Source organism: Chenopodium album, chromosome 20 (assembly GCF_948465745.1).
Source record: "Chenopodium album chromosome 20, dcCheAlbu1.1, whole genome shotgun sequence".
NCBI classification, from domain to species: Eukaryota; Viridiplantae; Streptophyta; class Magnoliopsida; order Caryophyllales; family Amaranthaceae; genus Chenopodium; species Chenopodium album.
In genome coordinates, this window is record NC_137853.1 from 34184718 (window position 1) to 34201795 (window position 17078).

General features: G+C 36.0%; 1 protein-coding gene across 3 annotated transcripts; it reads left to right on the forward strand.

The window, feature by feature from the left end:
* Positions 1 to 1435: 1435 nt before the first annotated feature.
* On the forward strand, positions 1436 to 16008 carry LOC145597565 (uncharacterized). Of its 3 annotated transcripts, none has more exons than XM_081653758.1 (9): positions 1436 to 1587; positions 5491 to 5748; positions 5882 to 8364; positions 8492 to 8637; positions 9459 to 11300; positions 12292 to 12340; positions 12424 to 12665; positions 12803 to 12910; positions 15049 to 16008. In XM_081653758.1, the coding sequence occupies exons 2-9, from the start codon at positions 5547 to 5549 to the stop codon at positions 15281 to 15283; spliced, it is 5307 nt and encodes a 1768-aa protein (XP_081509884.1). In that variant the 5' UTR covers positions 1436 to 1587; positions 5491 to 5546; the 3' UTR covers positions 15284 to 16008. The 3 variants fall into 3 exon arrangements, with proteins under 3 accessions (XP_081509884.1, XP_081509885.1, XP_081509886.1); XM_081653759.1 differs by having other exon boundaries at positions 1453 to 1587; positions 5495 to 5748; XM_081653760.1 differs by lacking the exon at positions 1436 to 1587 and having other exon boundaries at positions 5489 to 5595; positions 5697 to 5748.
* Positions 16009 to 17078: the final 1070 nt, after the last annotated feature.

A 17078-nucleotide genomic window follows, 5' to 3' on the forward strand; every position in this document is an offset into this window, starting at 1 on the left:
TATAAGGAGAAAGGTTGGCATTACTTATAAACGGAATGATCTTTCTTCAGTGTAGTTGGATTTCAATGCTGGATGTGAAGTGTATGTCTCCCCTTCTGCAATGCATAGAAAATGGCTAGAATCTTGGTTTACGCTTGTTAGATTTGAAAATTAGCAAATCTTCAAATGACTAAATACTTATTTATGGCCTGTTCACATTTACCGAACTGAGCTAAACTGATTGAAGCTGAGCTGAACTGAACTGATTGGAGCTGAACTGAACAAAATTAAGCTGAAATGAATATTTTATGAGAGAGGGAAATTAAGAGTTGAACTGATTGGAGCTGAATTGAACTGAAATTAAGTAAATGTGAACAGGCCCTTAACCTACATGAGAGATTCAATATAATGATAATTAAAGAATTTCATATTTCCATATTCAATAATTTGAGAATATCACCCCTTTTGTATTTTAAGTAAAATTAATGCTCACACTTTTAACTTTACATAAATTAACATACCACAAATTATTTACAAATTATTGTATTATCAAGTTATGTTGAATGAAATATTGTAAGAATTTTTATCAATTGAGAGATGATAAGAATTAGAATAATTAAAGCTGATATATTCACTTGATTTTCACTTGTTATAAATTATCTGATCTTATTTAAACTTATTTTAATTGTAATTTGAAATCGGTTTTCCCTTATTAACCTTTATCAAAACTTATTGTTATCGGACTTATATGAATTCACCCAACGAGACAAAATTAATCTTTTTTTTAAACAAGTGAAAATAAAGTCAACACAACTATACCTTAGTTTTAAGTTTTGACATACAAATATGCGAGTTTGAATGCAAATTATTAAAAACAAAATCTACTTACAAAAAAAAAAAAAAAAAGCAATGCTAAGTTCAGTTTAATCAATAATAGCTCAGGTAAATACAAGTTCGGTAAAGTAGGTTAAGGTTGATAAATAATAGCTCAGGTAAATACAACTTTGGTAAATTCAGGTAGTTTTGACTTTTTGGGTCTAATAATAAATTTCAAGTAAGTTTTGGATAAGTAGCCGTTCATACATGGAAGTTAACCAAATTAAATTTAATTGTCTAAGCGTCTAATTAATTTCAGATAGATTATGAGATAGCTAAACTCCAAGTTGGTTATGTACGAATCTACGATGGATTCGCATCTGAAAGTTCTCGTGCCAAACCAATTAGAATCAAAATCAATACAAGTAAAGTTTCATATCAAGTCGGTTTTTGAAACCACTGCACTCAATATTAGAGACGTCTCATATATTTTTGTTTTACCAATTCGAATCAAACTTAATGCAAGTAAAGTTTCATATCAAGTCGGTTTTTAACACCTCTACCGTCAATACGAGAGACGTCTCATTTTTTTTTTTTTTTTTGGAAAGTATATTATAGGCGTCTCATTTATATTCCTGATCTTATTTTTCCTTTTTCCCCTTTAGATCTATTTCACGCTTTGCACTTTCTCGCAGTACTCCTTCCTCTCTCTCTCCTCCATTGAAGCGTACTCGAAATTCTCCATTGAAGCGCCTTCTGAGCTTTCTCTCCTCCATTGGAGCATCTTCTAAGGTAAGATGTTTCCTTTTCCTTAATCATCTAATTTTAATTTTGACAATCTAGTGTTAATCGTGTATTTAATTGTCAGTATATACTCAATTTAGGGTTCTTCGAAGTTTGATAATTGAACTATTGGTTGTAAATACTCGAAGAATTTAGCGTTGTTTTTCGAGTCTAGTTTGATAATTGAGTCAATTTTGGTTGCTAATGTGTTGCAGGGTTTGGTTTGTGTAACTCTTTAATGTCAGGATGAAACCATGAAAATGGACCTTTTTTTCCCTTGGCCTAGGGCTGGTTCCCCTCCTGCCCTAGTTCCGGTACAGACCCGGAAGCCGCAGAAAGTCAGGGTTTAGTCTGGTTGGTACTAGTTGATTGTATGTTTTTGATCCGAATGAGTCACAAGGACAATACAAATGGGGATTTGAACCTGTGACCTATCGTACACAAGCCCTTTGTTTTAACCACTAGGCCTAGACGTACAATTTAATCTCTTTAGTTAGCGAAGGTGTAAATGATTAAGGGAGGGTAGAAGCTGAGAGCATTTGTGGGAATTATTTGTTGTGCATAACTTGGGGTTTGTTTGGAATTTTGGGGATTGTTTAGGTTAACTTGGGGTTTGTTTGGAATTTTGGGGATTGTTTAGGTTTATGTGTCAGTCGCCACTAAGGCACTTACTTAGAGCATGGCCTCTCTTTTGATCTCAGTGAAATGGAAGAGCTTTTATGTTACCAGTATCTTGTGGCATGTATTGGTTACTGGATAATATAATCGGAGAAGTATACATTGGAGTTTGCTTTGCTGCACGTGGGCAAGTGACTCATTCTCAGTGTTTAAGTTTTGTAACATCAATTAATTTATCTTCGAACTAGATTCTCTTACTTAAATTACTTGTCTTTTCTATAATTGCGGTATGTTGAAGTGTGTTTTAGTAACCTTAGAATAGATTGGATTTTTTTCTTCCATCTCACCCCCCCCCCCAACACACACACACACACAGAGGCTAGTAATTTTTGCCTTTTTTTTTTGTTTTAAAAGATTGTATTAAATTAATTAAAATAAGTCGAGCATGCTAGTTCAATTGCTTACCTTTTCAGTGATTGAGGTTTTGTAGAGAATCCCAGCATATAAGTGAAAGAAGGGAATGTTTTCAACATTATGCCTTTGGATTTTGTACTTGCCAGTGAATTTTAATTGATGCTTTTTTTTACTAAACAAAGATCAGTGTTTTTTTAGGTAATTTGAATCCGTTTGAGAAGGTTGAAAGCTTATAAGTAAAATACTACTTATTTCTCGATTTATGATAGGTACTTTTGTTAAAATTAGACCATAACTCCCTTAATGCTGATTTTGGTAGCTTTTTCATAACAATAATTTAACTCTTAGTCTAAATGATGCCTTTTAAAATAATTATTCTACCTCTAAAATCTAGATTTTTTAGTTTTAGCTACCTCTTAACAGAATCAGTCTTATGCTTTGTCAAAGTGGGAGAATTAACCCACGTTACTATAGGTTTAGGTAGTTATATAATTAACTGATTAATTATAGCGTGACTTGTAGGACACGACACAACACCTGATGATTTTTCTTAATTGCTGAAAAGAAGTTAAGCTTCTAATTTACTATATAAGGTAATTAACTGAAAATATTGTTAAAAAGGTTGTTATTTATATAATAATGCATATGTACGGAATTTATATCAAGTTTTTTGTTTGTGGCTGTCACATTACGTCATTACTATTTAGCTACTTTTGCGTTTGGGGACAAATAACTTGCGAAATATTCAGTCTTTATTTAAATAGTGCAATGGGAGTTGATTGCCTTCTTTGTGTTACCTTTCTTGCATTGTTAGAATGTTAAAGCTTTTTTTTCCAATATGGAAGAAAATAAACGTGTATGTAAAGGGGGAGAAAATGGTTGGGAGTCCTTGGGATTACATTTTAGAACTAGCATTTTTGGTAGACAAGTTCTGGCAAAGGATTTTGAGTTGGGTCCCCTCTACAAATAGTTTCCGTCTTTCCGAACACATTTTTTTGGTCTATTATCTTGCAGTCAATGATGGTGTATGGAAGAGTATTGATAGATACAGAGCCTTAAAAGAAATTGTTTGAGGAATAATGGTGAATTTATTTCTGAATTGAGAGAGCACAACGTTTCCATGTTCATCGGGTTGTTTTGTTCACAAATGGGAAAGGGAAAGGAATTGAGCAAGGGAGTCTAGGAGAAAAGAGAGGAATAACCCAAAATTTCCTAATCTGATTGGTCCATGCCATAAAAGGAATATAGTGAAGTTCTTTGGTTTAACGCAGCGATAAAAACTTTTTCCCTTTCTCTTTAATTCCAACCTAATACAAACAATGATATTGTCACACACCTATACCATTCAAAATTAGGAATCCAACTTCTAACAACTGTCATCTAAAATCAAAATAAAAATGATATAACTTCATAGGAATACTAGCTTGACCCTTACATTAGCAACACATGTAAGTTAAACACTCATATAAAAAAAAAATCAGAAAAGTTCAGAGGGGAATTACTGAAAGAGATAGCTTTAATTGTTGGAGATTTGATAGTTGTTGGAGTTGCACCTTTGGAAAACGACAAAGTGTTGTCATTCCACGATATCAGTTGAAGAAGAATGAGAAATAAAGGAACAAATGAGAGAGAGAAAGTCAATTATAGAGGGGGAGAAATGAAAAAATGTTTGGGCTGATGAGAGATATCGTGGGGATCTGCCGGATCTTCAACAGAGTTTCAGGGATGAATGGGTTTGGACTATGGAGTGAGAGATGAGAAGTAGAGAGGATTGGTGGAGGGTAAAGGGGTAACGGGCAAGTTCCAAGTTGGGGAGGGGAAATAAAACAGATGGGAAATGGAACCCCAAGAATTTAACAGGGAAATTTAGGTTAAAATCACCTACCAAACAGTGACATAGGGAAACAGAGTTTTAGACCAATTTCCCTTTTTTGATATCCACAAAACAAAGGGCTCGTAAATGATCTTAGGGAGTTTATGTATGGTAGCTATTTGCTGGAGTATTATGTAATCCTGGCAGAGTAGGTATCTTTCCTTTCCTGAATAGGTGTTAGAAATTTTTTTGCATGGAGCAAGTTGATTCTTCTAGTATACAGGGTTATATTCTTGGTGCCCTGCTACCTTTTGAAGATTTCAATCTAATAACTTTTAAAGGATTTAGGTCCTGGGCCTTCCTATTCACTTAGACTTTTTTTGGCGTGTCATACTTATTGCTATCCTCTTGATGATAATTCTCTGAGGTAATGCAATTAGCATTAGAATCTTTGGTCCAGTTTAGTTGGGTATATGATAAATAATGACTTGAAGAGCAAAACTGATAAGGTTGTCTAACCAGCCAGATACAATGACGGAAGGGTGGAAATTGTAATTTTCATTTTTTTGGCTTTAAATGGCTTTATGAATGTGTGAGAAGGATTTTTTGGATGGCGTAAAATTTCTGGAGAAAATGCCAACTTTCTGAAGTATTGTTCTGTTTACTTTCAAGGAAGATTGGAATATACATACATAAACTTGAATATTTCAGTATTGAAGTTGCTTCTTGAGGTAGTGAGAGCTTTATCTTACCAGTCACTCTCTCTCCAGGTGTTTTGTATGTTTGTGAGTTTAAGTACTTGTGCAAGCACACATCATACTCTTGGTGGCCTTTTCTGTATTTCATATTATTGCGTTATGGTTCTGTTCATGTACTCTAGTGATGGATCTGTATTGAGATTTCAAGTGGTATTGATGATATGACAATTGCATAGATATATACCTCAATGTACCACGAAAGATGTGTGTAGTGCACATGTGATTTTGTGATCTGATATGGAACATTCAGTTAGTTGCCATTGAAATTGTTGTAATCTCTATATTGAGCAGTTTTTGTTTCTGTATTAGGTAGCCCTGTTTTGATATGCATGTAAGCTTCTGAAGATTTGCAGTTAGAATAATCTATGCCTGGAAACGAAGTTGGTGATAGGGTCCACAATTTCTTTGATCAAGGTAACTTGTCACAGGACCAACATCATACACAACTTGTTGCGGCTAACTGGCCAGTGTATAATAATAATAACAATAATGTTTGGGGTGCTAATGAGAGACAGACTGGCGGGCCTGTGAATTCTGGTTCTGAGAATTATAGTGCACAACAATCAGGTGACTAAGATTTTACTCTTTCCCTCCCTTTCTTGGAGGCTTGATTTCGTGTGGTCTTTTAGTTCTCTTCTTTGTAAGGACACCTTTCTCCTTTCTCAGGTGTTTATAAACTTTTTGTTTTCATATTGTGTAGACATTGAGAAGGGGCAAGGGAATCAGTTCTCACTGAGTTCACATGGGTTGAATTTTTCACGGTCAAGTTTGAGACCTGAATTTGTCAAAACTCCATCACAGCTTCAGCAGCTTAATTTGAATGGATTTATGCATGCTTCTCAAGTTGGCCATACAAGGCAGAATGAGGCAAACTTTCTGGGAGCGGATACAGAACCTGATCGACATAATTTAACATCAAGGAGTCCATCTGTTCCCGATTCACAGCAGAGGAGTGGTTCACAGCATTCAAATTCAGCTGGCTTTGGAGGTTCAGAATCACCAATGAATTTCAATTTTCTAGGTGGTCAACAGCAAATGAACGGTCAGCAACCAGGAATGCTACAGTCCTGGTCTCGGCAACAGCCTGGAAATAATGATGCTCAGTTGCAGCAGCAAATTATGATAAAACAAGTGCAAGAATTACAGAGGCAGCAACAGCTTCAACAACTAGAAGCACTACAAAGAAGTGGGTCGAGCCATATTCCTTCCTTCCCAAATCAGACCACAGGACAGCATCAACCAGGTATTAATGGTAATGCCATGCGTGAAACATCTAATTATCCATGGTCATCTCAAGTCATGGCTGGCAACGCAAATTGGCAGCAGCGTGGATTGTCTTCGTCTGTGCAAGGATATTCTAATGGATTTATGATCACCCCAGAGCAAGGCCAAGCAATGCAATTAATGGGTTTAATTCCTCAACAAAATTCACAATCTTTCTATGGGGTTCCTGTTTCTAATTCGCGGAGTGGTAATGCATTTTCTCACAGCAACATAGATAAACCTGGACTACCTCAGGTTCCAGCTCCCCATAGTTCTTTTTCTGGCAATCAATATGGTTCACTTGCAGAGCAGGTGGGAGTGAAGGATGGACCTTCAGTATCTAGATTTAGTTCCGAAGGAAAAAGCTCTTTTGAGCAGGCATCTAGTCAACGATTAGGTAATGTGGCTAATATGGGAGGCTCCACTCAGGTGCAGCAGAGGAATGTGCCCATGTCAGAAAGTGGTGTACAAGGTTTTCCTGGTGGCTCAGAATTGTTGATTGAAAAATCTGTAACTCAGGCTTCTTCTTCACAGGGTGCGTCTACACATTCTGCTGTTGGATTAGATCCAACTGAAGAAAAGATTTTGTTTGGGAGTGATGTTAATATCTGGGAAGCATTTGGTGGGCCATCAGTTACAGGGAGTGGAGATGCCCCAGATCTCCTCAGCGGTCTTCCTTCAATGCAAAGTGGGACCTGGAGTGCTCTTATGCAGTCTGCTGTGGCAGAAACCTCCAGTGCTGACGTTGGGACGCAGGAAGAGTGGAGTGGCCTAGGTTCTCAAAATCCCAGGTCACAGTCTGGCAACCAGCATCCTACAGTTTTTCTTGGTGATGAAAAATCACAACCAGATCCTCGACTTAGCAGCAGTGATGTGAGCACCCATAATTTAAACACAAGTCATAATTATGCTAACAATTCTGGGCAACATCAGCCATTTCTAAATCAGAAAAGAGATTATTTTCAGACAGAAAGTCAAATTGCACAGGAAGGAAGGAGGTGGTTGGACAGCAACCAGCAGAAGCCACATGCTGAGGAGAAACAGGTGCTTGAAAATTCTAATTCTTCAAGAGACTGCTCCAGGTCAGATACTGGCTTCTGGAGCCATCAGCAAAATATGTCTTTGCATGACAACAATGGTCAACAATCTAGTAGACAAAGTCATTCGAATTTCATTGGATCTGTACCTGTAAATGGTGGTGTACCCGCTACAAACCAGGGTAACTTGCTTGGTGAACATAGTAACATGCAAGTAGGCATGGATACAGGTCAGGGTGCTGCTATGAGGCCTCAGCTTGTCTCATATTCTAATGATAAAACGGGGAATTCACTTGTCAGCTCTAAAGATGACGCTGTTGCTCCTGGTCAGAACACTATGAAGGTCAACCTTGAATCCAACCAAAGGCTTCCTAATAACCATCATCTTGATTTGTGGAAATCAGTCAATCCTACTGGAAAGTCTGGATTGGAGGTTTCAAGTAGGGACCAGCATAATTTGGGCAAGGGACCCCCTATATTGGAATCTTCAGATAATAGCGCTGATGATGGAGTTGCTGAGATGCATGAGACAGAAAATAGTGATAAAAGAGAGACTTCCACTGATAGCCACCGCAGCAATTTTCTCCAAAATGCTCCAGTTGGTTCGAGAGAGAATATGTGGTCAGATGCTTCTGAACGACGTAGTTTGCCTGGAGGCAAAGAAAAGTCATCTGGTCAGGCTGGCAAAAGAATGCCTGTATCTAGGAAATTCCAGTATCATCCCATGGGTGATGTGGATATGGATTCAGATTCTTCTTTTGCAGCAAAACAAATTCTACATTCACAGCCCATGCCTCAGCAGCATATTTCATCAGGAATCAAAGGTCAAGAAGCAAACCCAAGGTTTCATGGTCCATTGAGCACTAACTTTACAGACATGGAGGTTAGTTATTGGTTTCTTGTTCAGCAGAATTTTTTTCCCCATCCCTTTCAAAGTTGCGCACGTAAATTCCTCCATCCGTATAAATATGTGTATACTGTACAGTCCAGTTAATTTTCTTCCACTGCAGGGTAGGGTATCTAATTTTCATGGAACTGTTAACGTATCGCGTGGAGTATCGTCTGGTGCTCTTCACCCTGGCTACTTACCTAATATGTCTGCACCCTTTGTCAGATCTGGTGAAATTTCTTCGCCAAACCAACATATGTTACCAAGGTAATGCCTTTTTTTTTTTTTTTTTTTATTTTTTATTTTGGATTTTTCTTCCTCTCATCTCCTGAGAAGAAATTCTCACAGAGTCGGGACCTTTGAATTCCTGCTTCTTCCTAATTTCTTTTACATTGATTTGGAGAGTGGGTACACCTCCCTGGAGGCCTGGATCTTTAAATTCTTATGAAGTATATGTATATTATGATTACTGGTATATTTTATATTTCGATTACTGGTATATTTTATATTTTGATTACTGGTATATTTTTTACATTCTATTGTGCTTGTCTTCCTGAGCAAGTTTATGAGATTTTGTTATTTTCTATCAATCAAAGAAAGTTTATGAGAACTTGTTATTTTCTAGGTTGCTTCTCTTAATTCTTGCTGACACAATAATTGTTGCCTTGATCCTTGTATTGCTCAGTTATAGGAAATTTGTTCTGTTTCACTTAAATTGCTTTATTCATAATGCTTTACATGAAAGGGATATCTACATCTGTAATTGCAGTGAAAGACAGTAATGGGCCTAATGGCACTGGTTATGGACTGCTTTTCTTCTTCTGGTGGTCATGGAACATATAATGTTGTTGTTGTTTTTATGTATTTATTTATTTATTTATTTTTGTTTGTGTGTGTGTGTGTGTATCATTTCCTACTAAGCTACTGGAAGGCAATTGCGTATGATTTACTTGTATTTTTTTTGTGGTCCTTGTGGTGAATATTAGTAAGCATGCTGGATTTTTTTTTATCCCCAAGTCATTTACACACTTGTTTTTGTTACTCTTTCTTATTTGCATTCTATTTATAATCTTGATGCCTTGTTGCAGTCAGAACATGCTTGAGCTTCTTCATAAGGTTGATCAATCCAAGGAGCAAAATGTTACCTCCCATCTCAGCTCTACTGATTATAATAAATTTTCTGATGTATCTGCTGGTGGACCTTCTGGTGGACCTGTTGGGCCGAGTCAAAGTCAGTTCTCCACATCTCATGGTTTTAGTTTGCAACTAGCTCCTCCATCTCAAGGAATTACACCATCAAATATTAATGCTGCTGCTCAAACCTCTTCAAGAACTGTTAATTCTCCCAGTTCAGGTCATGTAGCTTCTGAAAAAGGAGATAAAACACACGCATGGTTGCCTTCTGCTTCTTCTGCTCAATGCTTACCATCTCCACAACAGCATACTCAAATGGAATCTGGAAATGAAACTGCTAGTTTGGGAAATTCAGATGCGCCTAACTTGATAGGGAATCCTGCTGCTCCTTTGTCAATTGGTCCTCATACAAGAAATCCACTTCAGAGTCAGCACTTGACTGCTCCAGGCGGAAATCAGTCTCCTACCATGTCTTTTAATAGGCATGCGTACCATGATACACAGTTAAATGATTCTCAACTTCAGGCTATGACCAATCATCCCGTTAGTAATTCACACAACAGCTTGGTGTCGGGGAGAGAGATGAATCAATCTGGCATGAGAGCGTTGGTGCATCAAATGCCAGCGGCCTTTCGCGCTGCTATGGCTGGGATGACTAGGAAGGACAATCTTTTACCGCCAGGGTCTAATCAATGGAATTCACAGCAGCAGTTATTGGGGGCTCAAGCTTGTAATGCTCCTGAGTTAACCAAGTCTTTTCAATCATCTGGTGCTTTAGAAACCTCTTTTCCCCAACAGAAGGGTGAGCAAGTAGGTCCGATAAGAGTTGATGCATTAAATTCTCAAAATACTGTAGGTGGGGAGGAGCTCCAAGCAGCAGAAAGACGACCTGTTATGAAGGCAGTTGGCCAATCTCAGGAAGAAGAACCTTCTGCAAGGCATCAATCGGATGCTTCTCCATCAAATTCTGCCATCAGCCAAAAAGATATTGAAGCATTTAATCATTTAGTTAAACCAAATAATAGTGCACAGAACAGCTACTCCTTGCTTCATCAAATGCAAGCTATGAAGAGCATGAGTACAGATCCTAACCACCGGGAATCAAAGAGATTGAGGGGACAGGATGGTGGTCTTGATCCTCAACAGATGAGACAGGGCCGACAGGCAGGAGAGCCTAGCACTGGTAATATGAATATTAAGGTTAGTGATCCGTCAATGAGCCAGACCTCAGTTTCTGGCGTAGATGCCAATATGTATAACTTTTCGCCTCAGCCAGGCAATAGGAATACTTCATTTCAGTTGCCACATGGAACTGTTGCTTCCCAGGATATGCTTTCATTTGGTCGTAATGATCCTCAAAAATTTGCAACTGGAAATGTTGCTTGTAGAAATGAGCATACTGGAATAAGTCCACAGATGCCCCCATCCTGGTTTGAGCAGTATGGAACCTTTAAAAATGGGCATTTGTTACCGGTGCATAATGTGCCTAGAGTTCCAATCATGAAGAATGTGGAGCAGCAATTCATCAGTGGGAAGTCTCCAAGCAATTTGGTTGTACATAATTCAGTCCAGTTGGATAATGCTGTCACTGAAAGTGATCAGATTGCTAAGACTTGCCAAACTGCAAATGCTTATACTCCTAATGAGCATGTCTCTTCTCTTAATGCATTGGTTCCCCATGTCTCTACTCCAAATTTGGTGTCTATGAGGACCAAGAAGCGTAAGACTGCGACATCTGATCTTCTTTCATGGAACAAAGAAATAGGACAAAATCTAAAGAGGCTTCAGAATTTGAGGTGAGTGCTGTTGCTAACTCATAGATTTGTATATTAGGAATAGGAATATGTCATTCTTTCTAGTTAGGCTGCTGCATAAAAAAGTTTCACTTTGCCTGGATCATAACAGTTTTTTTTTTTTTATTTTTTATTATTTTTTTTATTTTTACCTTGGGGTCTATTTTATTGGGCTCTTTGGCTATGGAAAGTTTTTTAGGCCTTAAATATTCACTGTTTTTTTTTTTTTTTTTTTTTAAATTTTATTTTTTAGTTTTAATTTTTTTTTTTTTTTTTTTTTTTTTTTTTTTTTTTTTTTTTTTTTAATACTCCGAAGTAAGTTTGTGTATGACTGTGTGTGTGTCTATCGGGGAGGGATTTGGTGAGAATAGGTCCTTGTGTGAGAACACCATACTTATATGAGAACTTTTGTAAAATTTAGAACATGTCGATAAAAATTTAGAACATACGATTTAAAAATAAGACAACATGATTCAATATTTAATATATTATGAGTAAAAATTTAGAACATCTGAATTAAGAATTAGAACATATGAGTAAACACCTGATTTATTTGTGGATGACCTATAAGGAATAATCACTTTTGGTTCATCTAGCCGACCCCACTTATGGGATTAAGGCTTTGATTGAATGATTGAAGATATTAGTAAAATTAATAACATGAGAGGTTAAAGGTTAGAACATACAAGTAAAAATTTAGAACACATGATTTAAAATTAAGAACGTGAAAGTTAAATTTATAACAACTAATTTAAGATTAAGCACATTTGAGTAATAATTTTGAACATCTAATTCAACTCATTTACAATTTAGAATCTTTGAGTGTAATTTAGAACACCTGATTGAAAATTTAAATCATATGATTAAAACTTTAGAACATAAAGTGTTCCTACATAAGAAAGTGTGCTCAAATAAAGGAGGGGTTTCACGAGAGCCTTCCCCTATATGTATACTGTACTCATCATTGACATTTTCTGAATCTTCTTGTATGCAGTTCGGCAGAAATAGATTGGGCTCAATCATCAAACCGATTAATTGAAAAGGTGCTTCTTACAGTGATATCATCCACAGTATTCTCGTATTCCTCATCATCATGAAGGAAAGTGACATCCTTGTTCTTGTGCAGATTGAAGATGAAACTGATAACTGTGAAGATTTACTGCCGATGATTAGGCCAAAAAGAAGGCTTGTGTTAACCACACAGCTTATGCAACAAGTGTTTAGACCCCCTTCAGCAACAGTTCTCTCACTTGATGCGAGTTCCAATTATGAAGTCATTGTGTATTCTCTTGCAAGATCTGTAGTAGGTGACGCATGCAGCCTAACTTGTGGTGCGGAAAGTAATTCGTCAGTTGAGATTGAAAATCCGTAAGCCCTGCTCATGAATTCAGTTTTTTCCCCCTTGTTCTTACTATTTTACCAGGATCTTGAGCTGGTTTTAGATAAAAAAAAAAAAAATGTTATTTCTATTAATATTTGACTTTTGTTATCGTGTGTGCTTGTAGCCGGTCTGGGAAGGTGAAGCCCAAAGAGAGAATTCGAGATCAGTACTTTACAAAAGTTGTAGAAGATTTTGCTACTAGGGCAAAGGAGCTGGAAAATGATTTATCAAGGTAACATTATTGGCTTTTCTTACCTTAAATTGTAGCTTTTCGTTTTCACTTCTGAGGTTATAGTGCAGAATTTTTTGGATCCTCTGGATAGCGGTGTTTTTTTTTTTTTTTTTTTTTTTTTTTTTTTTTTTTTTTTGTGGCCTCGATATAGAATTTGATTGGTGTTTGAAAAGATCCTTCCGGCAACTAGGCTGGCCTCAGCTACTCTTCGTGCCATAGAATCAGAGAAGCTTCTTAATAGAGTGGTCATTTGTCTCAATTATTTCCTTTTTTGCACAACAAATTTGTGATTCTGTTATGAATGTCAATTTGTTATGCTGATCAAATTATTTTTGGGGTTGTACCTAATACTTTGGTTGTAATCTGTCTGCCATGGGCCTTTGGCCCTTTTGATCTGTTGATTATTTTGGAGCTTGCTTGGTCTTCCATCAGCTTTTCTATGTTATCCAGCTTGTTTTTTCTGCAGTTTTTAAACAAGTGTCCATATTGTTATATTTTTTTTGTCCTTCTAAAATGACGATACATAAAATTACCATAATATAAGATGAAATATCTTCTGTATGTATCATAGAATTGTGTACCTACATAGGAAGTAGTTTTGCAGGGTATTTGGTTGGATGTTGAAGCAGGGGCTATAGGTTTAAGTCTAAGTGTAGATTGGGTTATCTGAATTTGGGCTACAAAGTGCATGATTGCAGCTTAAAGTATTTGGTTTTGAGTTTGCCAAATGGTTAACTAAGGGGGTGTTTGGTACGAACATTGGAAACGGAAGGGAAGGAAACAAAGAGGAGGGGGGAAAGGAATCGATGAACTCTTACCTTTTATTTTGGTTTAAAAATGGAAAGGAATCACATCTCCCTTGGGTTTTTGAGAGGTAACAAATAGGTGGAAACCAATCAAACCTTTACCCTTTAGGTAATGGTAATTGTTACCCAAACAGTAATGTTTAATTAATTTAGTGGCTATACTGTGAAATTTTCTAGGTTTGTCAACTATAGTGGCTATAATGTGAAATTTGTAGGTTTGTTTAGTATAAATCATATAATTTGCTTTCTGCAATATCTCATTTAATTCCTCGGTTTTTATTTACTTGCAACATATTACTTTGACTGTTTGACATGCACTTCAATGAAGATATTAAGTTAGGTAAACGGACAACCTATTTGACAAAATATACCACCAATAAGATGAAAATGATAAGTTGCTATGTTTTAAATTTAATAGCTTAATTCTTTTCTTTACCTAGTCTAATCACTTCCTTAAATAGCGTACCAAGGTGTGTTGCAAGTATAAAAGAACGGAGCAAATACTAAATAAATTCACTTGATCACATTGGTCTAATTAGAACAGATTTGTTTTGGCCCATAAATTATTGGGGTTGGTAAAATATGTGTGTATTAATTATATTCAGGAACCAATCGGGCTAGTAATAGTTGTATTTAAACTGGATCACAGGTTCTCTGGGCTTTCGCTGCCATTTCTTTTCTCTTTTCATGATTTTAATGATGATATGAGGGGTGAGGGCTAGGGGTTTTTTGCGCCAATTGCAGTTAAGTGCTGCATGCATCTTGACATCCTCACAGCCCACATATAGTAGGTTTACTAGGTTAGTCCTTGTGCCATGCATGGTAATTTTCAATAACCATAATTTATCTTATAATTAATTTTTTATTTAAAAAAAATAAATTCTAAAAACATAGTTGACAAATTTTGATCAAATAATTAATTTTTTATTTATAATTAATTTTTTTTTAAAAAAAAAAAAATTCTAAAAACATAGTTGACAAATTTTGATCAAAATGAATGATTATGAAAGATATGTTAAATATAAAATGATGTAGAAACTGATCAAAATTATGTTAAGAAATTTTTTTATAGCTATTATTTGTGTTAAAGAATCTATTTTTTATTTTTTTTTATTTAAAGTAATTATATTGTATAAGTTTAGGGAATTATTTTTTATAAGATTTGTTTCTTTAATAGAATTGAATAAATAAATAAAAAAAAAAAACTAAGGACACATTAGTAGTTGACATGTGTCATTGTTGGTGTGTCTTTTAGTATATAGATATTGATTGATAGCTGTGTTGTTTCATGCCTTATTGCTCATGATTGGTGTTGTTTGCAATTGCTCACAGATTGGACAAGCGTGCATCAATTCTGGACTTCAGATTGGATTGTCAGGATCTAGAGAGATTTTCAGTCATTAATCGTTTTGCTAGGTTTCATGGCCGAGGTCAAGTTGATGGGGCTGAGACCTCATTGTCCACTGATGCAACTGCGACGATTCAGAAACCATGTCCACAGAGATATGTTTCTGCTCATCCCATGCCTAGGAATGTCCCTGAGAGGGTACAATGTCTTTCACTTTGATCATCATTAATTTATTGATTTTCCTCCCGAATTGGGTCTATTGTCTCCACCATCCCTAAATTTCACTTAAAAGTTCTATTTCCCCTCACATATGGCATTATGGCACTGTGCACCTGAATTAGAATCACACTGATGAGGGCGGAGGACGTGGACAGTAAGAATTCCTTCTTTACAGAACAGAGGCTGTTTTATCTCTTCAATCTAAGGCAATTATGTTATTCTTGAAAAAAATTAGTCACTGTAAATCTCCTGTGAAGTGGTAAAAAGCTAAAGTTGCCCCATCTGTGTTTTTTGGGCATACAGGGAGGAAAAAAAACCCACCCTGGTTGTTAGAAGTGTTTTAAAAGGTAGATAGCCTAAGGTTAGCAAATTTATATATATGCTTGTTCTGATGCCTTTGGAGTAAATTTCTCGGCCAGTATCATGGTGGCTTCGATATCAATCTTCATTTGGCCGTCTTTTATTTTTTATTTTTCCCTTTTTTTTTATTTATCAATTTTTTTCAGTTATGTATGATGGATTAGATCTGCGGATGCTAAGATTTTGTTGGTTGTATAAATTAAGCCGCAATTGGGGTAAAAAAAAAGGTGCTGGGGTGGAATTAGGCTGTGTTGGGAAAGTGTTAGGTCTGTAGAAATGGCAGATGAAGATTTCTGACATGTATGTTGCCATATGTAAAGAACTTGAAGATGAATGATTAATGCTCATTTTCATGAGATTCTCAACTCTGACTATGTGAGTACGTTACCCTCTTTTACAACTGCAACAACAAAAAAAAAAAAAAAAAAAAAAAAAAAAAAAAAAAAAAAAAAAAACTCAGTTATTATTATTATTATTATTTTTTTTTTTTATATTCTGCTTCCATTCGAGTTTTTGGCGCTTATTCTGGGAAGTTAACAGTGTCCTGTCTGAAAGAATTATTGTTTTTTCAAGAGGGTCCTGCCAAATGTAAGACCACTTTCCTACTAGAAAATGTACGCCTTCCATCGCATGCTATGCGGCGAATCGTATAGGCATTAATTTCAAGAAAAATTAAATAAAAAATACCTTTGTCGGCCTTCTGGCTAGGATAAAGTGTTTTGCTTGACAATTAATTTGAGAGTATTAAACGTTGTACGGAAAGAATATGGTTATTCAGTACATTTATCACTTTTCTAATGAGTGATGTAGAAAGCCAAGAAAGGGATTGTGATGTAACATGTATGATTACTACTAATAGAGTAATAGTTACTCTTTTACATTTCTTTATCATAGTAGCCAAATCTGCAAAGATGCTTGGAATATAATGGATGCGCTTTATTTCTCGAGTTATACCCATTTTATCAGTTCATTTGTTTCGAGCTAAACGTGTTTCGTTTTTTTTCTTTCATCGTTAAGTTCATTTCCTTGAGAAAGACAGTATGCTGTATGTGAATGTGAGGTGTGTCTCGTTATCATTTTGTTGAGAAGGATTTTAGATTAGGATTGATTATGGACTTGTTATTTTGATTATTTATCTCAGATATTGGATGTTTGATCTTAGATTTATCTATCTCTGTCTATCACCTTCCCCTTGAACTCCTTAACAAAATACAAGTTCATTTTAGAAATTTTAATTTTTCTAAAAGGATTCAAAAACCTAAACCATATTTATCTGGTTGTACCGTTGATATTCTTTGCTTCGATGGTTGGGCAACATCTCAAGATTCTCAACCTTGCCATGTTCCTCCCTCTCTGTCGTCTCGTCCAATGGCTCATTAGTTGTTGAGTTCTTCCACTCAAGATCAACTCGTCTATGTCATCCAATGATGAGTAT

Coding starts and splice junctions, on each gene's coding strand:
- LOC145597565 (XM_081653758.1), top strand. CDS start 5,547: ATGCCTGGAAACGAAGTTGGTGATAGGGTCCACAATTTCTTTGATCAA. Junction 5,749..5,881: donor TTATAGTGCACAACAATCAG/GTGACTAAGATT, acceptor CATATTGTGTAG/ACATTGAGAAGGGGCAAGGG. Junction 12,911..15,048: donor CTGGAAAATGATTTATCAAG/GTAACATTATTG, acceptor AATTGCTCACAG/ATTGGACAAGCGTGCATCAA.